This window comes from Silurus meridionalis, chromosome 15 (assembly GCF_014805685.1).
Source record: "Silurus meridionalis isolate SWU-2019-XX chromosome 15, ASM1480568v1, whole genome shotgun sequence".
Taxonomy (NCBI): Eukaryota; Metazoa; Chordata; class Actinopteri; order Siluriformes; family Siluridae; genus Silurus; species Silurus meridionalis.
In genome coordinates this window covers 7,691,979-7,697,500 of record NC_060898.1, presented here as the reverse complement: position 1 = coordinate 7,697,500, position 5,522 = coordinate 7,691,979, and the positions used below count along the sequence as shown (strand labels likewise).

Here is a 5,522-nt window from a genome sequence, read left to right as displayed (position 1 = left end):
GGACCTATTCAACCCGTTTCTGAGGAACCCTCAACCACACTTGGGTCGTCATCAAAGCAACAAGACAGGCCCCCACCCTGGGGGTGTTGCCGAAGTGCATGAAATCCATGTCTCCCTGGAAGACATTCTGGCAGGTGTAACGAAGAGGGTGAAAGTCACTCGGCTCCGACCCACTGAAAAGAACACACTTCAACCGGAGGAACGAGTGATCGATGTTGAGGTGAAGAAAGGATGGAAGGAAGGCACAAAGATCACCTTTCCAGGGGAGGGACATGGGGCAAACGACCTTACGTTTGTGGTCAAAGAGAAGAAGCATTCTCACTTTAAACGGGAAGGGTCCAACATCGTCTACACAGCCACAATAACGCTTAGAGAGGTGAGTGTGTGCGCTAGTAGTACAGTCTGTCCTATTCTCCACCCACGCAGTCTCTGCTAGATGATAAGCCTCTGCAGAGCACTGTGGCTATATTTAGAAACTCTCCCCCACTCCCGCAGGCAAATAGACACACTCCTCTGCCTCTTGCCTCTCCTCATCATCCCTTTGCAGCTCTTAGCATCTTTTTTACACACACACATACATTTCCTTTCAGTCATTCACTTAGTCTGATCTCTACTGCCCTCACCTCATAAGAAAAATTAACCAAATCATCTTTTCACATCACAATCATTTGGCCATTTTTTTTTCAATTCATCTAAATTACTCAACCTTTCCACTGTAATTATTATAGTTATTTATTTTAATCTCTGCTCACAAACATCTCATCACATCTCCATGTCTCTTTCCTGAAATTACCCCACTGTTCATTTCTCTCATCTGTAACATCATCTGCCAGTTAAACATCTCAACCCTCCTTGTCCCACCCCTTCATCTCTCCCTAACTGTCTCGCACCATCACACTCACCTCCTCCTCCCAATTCCACTCTCCTGCTGTTTCACACCATCCTACCCCCCCGCCTTCCCTCATCTCTCACCCTCCCTTGCTCATCTCTCTCAACTCTCTCCCACGCACTTCCTCCCTCCTCCTATATCCCACTCAGACAAGAACAAGAGAACAGGAACACATTAGCAACACCCGTCTCGTAATGCCACCTTACATAACTGGAGAGGTTTCATTCACTCTGACCCACATTCTTCTCATTCAAACATTATGCAATACAAATACCCATAATAGGTATTCTCCAATAGTTTGGAAACAGAAAAAGCCCACTCTAGCCTGGAGAGGACTCACAGATATACTTGAAATTATTTTTGTTCTTGCTTATCATATGAATATAATAATAAACTTCTCCATCTCTTTCTCTTTCTGCAGGCGTTATGTGGATGTACTATTAGTGTCCCAACCCTGGATGGACAGACAAAGCCTGTCCCCTGCAGTGATGTCATCAAGCCTGGTTCAGTGAGAAGACTAATTGGGGAGGGGCTTCCCCGAGCAAAGAACTCAGCCCAACGCGGTGACCTGTTGGTCGAGTTCCAAGTGGTGTTTCCTGAGCGTATTCCACCATCCAGCAAAGAGATCATCAAACACAGCCTTGGACAGTGTTAATTCAATTGAACAGATATACACAGATCTAGTGATGGCTGCAGCATCAGTATTTTTGTCTCTGTGAGGCATATTGTGTGGACTGTACACACATGCACACAAAATATATCAGTATCAAATGTAGTTAGTCCTTAGATTTTAGACATACACTTACATTGCACACGAGACCTATAGTCAGAAGACATACAGGTACACAAAAACACTGATACACACAGGTGCTACTCTGTATTAACACACATCCTGTATGTAGCAGGAGGTGACATTCTATGGGAGAGGGTTTGATGGGCTGCTATAGGAAATTGTTGTTCCTATGATGACCATCTGAACTCACTCTAAACAATGACAAATTTGTACTTGTGTACAGAATCGTCAATTAATTAGTCTCTATGAGAGAACCTGTGTCATGTTTCAATGAATTATTTATAAAGAATAATTATATAAAGATTTCATTGTGCTCTCTGAACTGGCATGTTGTCTAAGACTGAAAAGCATGTTTTTTTTGTACAAATAAAGACTTTATTAAATAAATTACATTGTCATTGCATTTCTGGGAATGTTTCTTAACTAGACTTGTGTATCACTGATTTTTTTTCAGTCCTGCAGTTTAGTTTTTATACATGATTGAACATGATAAACGCCATGCCATTGCCATGTTTTGGACCTGCATACAGATAAATGGAGACATAATATTGTTTAGCAAATGCGAGACTCTATCAGCAGTCTTTATCCTGTACTCAAAATGTGATAATAATATTAGACAATACATTTAATATCACCTGCCTAAATAACTATGGATCAAACAATTCAAAAACTTATTTTTTATATTTAATTTAAGCTGTTATCAAATTAAGTTTTACACTTATGGCTGTTTGAGTTCTATTTTAGACAAGAACATTGAACAGATCTCATCTAAACAGATGGCTCAGGTGACTTATAACCTTATTACCAGAGGTTATAAAGTTAGATGCTCTTTGGTTATATCATGTCAAAAGCAATTATATAATAGATGTATTACAAAGCTACAATACGCACAAAATAATAAATAATAAATAAATAAATAAATGACAAATTAAAGAAAAGAGAACATTTAAAAATTGTTTTTTCACAGTATCAGCAGGGTAACATTCCAGTGTTATTGTCACTTAATGATAAACAGTGTCTCCATGTTGTACTTTGCCACCTACTCATTTTCTGTTTGTGAATTCACATGTCAAAGTTCACCTGGAAGAAGTAGTCACAAAGCAAGCAACCAGAAACAAATACATCTCTTTCAAGTCCGCTTCCATGTTCTCTTGGATATTACATATATATGTAATGTAGTGGGGGGCCATGCATTTGGTACCTGGGCCTTCAGTGGGGACTTACCCAACTTAATCCACCTCTTAATACCACCACTATCACGTCACAATTATAAAAACCATCAATACCATACAAAACACAATAAAACACGTGGCATTACAGAGAAAAGGGTATTTTGCATATTAGAGGGTGAATACCATTTTTACTAAAGCAAAAGACCCTGTTAAGACAACTTCAAACCTCTACACTACAACTGCAACTGCCACCTACATTATCTGGAGCAGTTAAAAATCAATATTTGTCTAATAATACAAACATATTAAATAAAAATATTTAAATAAAATACATCATACTCACCAGAGATGCATACTACTAATGCATACTCGTATAATTTGCACCGCTCCTCAGAGGCTGTAAGCCAGTGGTATGGCTTTAAGGCAATGGTCTGGAAGTGGAGAACAAACCCTTTCCCAGGCTAAGACAAGCTAGCTAGCTTTGGGGTTGGCCGACCTCATCACAATGTCTAGTTTTTCTTGAAAAGTCTGCCTTGAAAATGTATTTTTAAGTATGTCCAAGACCAAATAAATTTCTCTTCCTCACTTAGCCACTGTGGGCATAAAAAAAATTCTAACTCAGATGTATTAATGTGTGCAGAGCAGTACAGACATGTTTTGCTAGTTGAACTTGGCTGTAACAGTTTCCATCTGACCAGGGGACAGAAAGACCAATCAGGGGACAGAAAAATGCTGACGCTATTCTGGGCCAGCTAGCTGGCCCTGTGAGGCAAATTTAAAATCTGATTGGTTAAAGAAACAGACCCATTTCTAATATAGTTTAAGGTACATTGGTCAGCACTACAGATTCTGAACAGACTTTGCAGGTCCTGGGCAGATTAGATTGACATGGCAGCACATAGAGGATGAAATCTGATTGGACAAAAAAAATCTAACCTCCACATACACGTACAGGAAGCAGTGCAGCCAAGAGAAACGCTATGAGATGAAGATCAGTGCTTCTGATAGTGTTTAGGACAGCAGAGAAAGTTTTGCTAGCCCTGACCGCCCGCCACTGATATATACACTCACCGGCCACTTTATTAGGTACACCTGTTCAACTGCTCGTTAACGCAAATTTCTAATCAGCCAATCACATGGCAGCAACTCAATGCATTTAGGCATGTAGACATGGTCAAGACGATCTGCTGCAGTTCAAACTGACCATCAGAATGGGGAAGAAAGGTGATTTAAGTGACTTTGATTGTGGCATGGTTGTTGGTGCCAGACGGGCTGGTCTGAGTATTTCAGAAACTGCTGATCTACTGGGATTTTCACGCACAACCATCTCTAGGGTTTACAGAGAATGGTCCGAAAAAGAGAAAACATCCAGTGAGTGGCATTTCTGTAGGCGCAAATGCCTTGTTGATGCCAGAGGTCAGAGGAGAATGGCCAGACTGGTTCGAGCTGATAGAAAGGCAACAGTAACTCAAATAACCACTTGTTAAAACCGAGGTATGCAGAATAACATCTCTGAATGCACAACATGTCCAAACTTGAGGCAGATGGGCTACAGCAGCAGAAGACCACACCGGGTGCCACTCCTGACAGCTAATAACAGGAAACTGAGGCTACTATTCGCACAGGCTCACCAAAATTGGACAATAGAAGATTGAAAAACCTTTGCCTGGTCTGATTAGTGTCGATTTCCGCTGCAACATTCGGATGGTAGGGTCAGAATTTGGCGTCAACAACATGAAAGCATGGATCCATCCTGCCTTGTTTTAACGGTTTAGGCTGGTGGTGATGGTGTAATGGTGTGGGGGATCTTTTCTTGGCACACTTTGGGCCCATTAGTACCAATTGAGCATCGTGTCAATGCCACAGCCTACCTGAGTATTGTTGCTGACCATGTCCATCTCTTTATGACCACAGTGTACCCATCTTCTGATGGCTACTTCCAGCAGGATAACGCACCAAGTCATAAAGCGGGAATCATCTCAGACTGGTTTCTTGAACATGACAATGAGTTTACTGTACTCAAATGGCCTCCACGGTCACCAGATCTCAATTCAATAAAGCACCTTTGGGATGTGGTGGAACGGGAGATGGATGTGCAGCCGACAAATCTGCAGCAACTGCGTGATGCTATCATGTCAATATGGACCAAAATCTCTGATGAATGTTTCCAGTACCTTGTTGAATTTATGCCACGAAGGATTAAGGCAGTTCTGAAGGCAAAGGGGTCCAACCGGTACTAGTAAGGTGTACCTAATAAAGTGGCGGTAAGTATATATATATATATATATATATATATATATATATATATATATATATATATATATATATATATATATATATATATATATACATATATATATATATATATATATATATATATATATATATATATATACACACACACACACACACACACACACACACACACTAAACAAAATTATAAATGCAACACTATTGCCCCTATTTTTTATGAGCTGAACTCAAAGATTTCTCTCAAATAATGTTCATAAATCTTGTCTAAATCTGTGTTAGTGAGCACTTCTTTTTTTGCTGAGAAAGCCATCTACCTCACAGGTATGGCATATCAAGATGCTGATTAGACAGCATGATTATTGCACAGGTATGTCTTAGGCTGGCCACAATAAAAGGCCACTCTAAAATGTGCAAT

General features: G+C 40.2%; 1 protein-coding gene across 1 annotated transcript in view; it reads left to right on the top strand.

The window, feature by feature from the left end:
* zgc:122979 (uncharacterized protein LOC641576 homolog) overlaps positions 1–2,069 on the top strand; it is a 3,305-nt gene extending 1,236 nt beyond the window's left edge. Inside the window, exons 3-4 of the mRNA XM_046868772.1 lie at positions 1–376; positions 1,311–2,069. The exon at positions 1–376 is cut by the window's left edge and continues 112 nt beyond it. Coding sequence (XP_046724728.1) covers positions 1–376; positions 1,311–1,544 — 610 coding nt within the window. The 3' untranslated portion in view covers positions 1,545–2,069. The remainder of the gene's footprint in view (positions 377–1,310) is intronic.
* Positions 2,070–5,522: the final 3,453 nt, after the last annotated feature.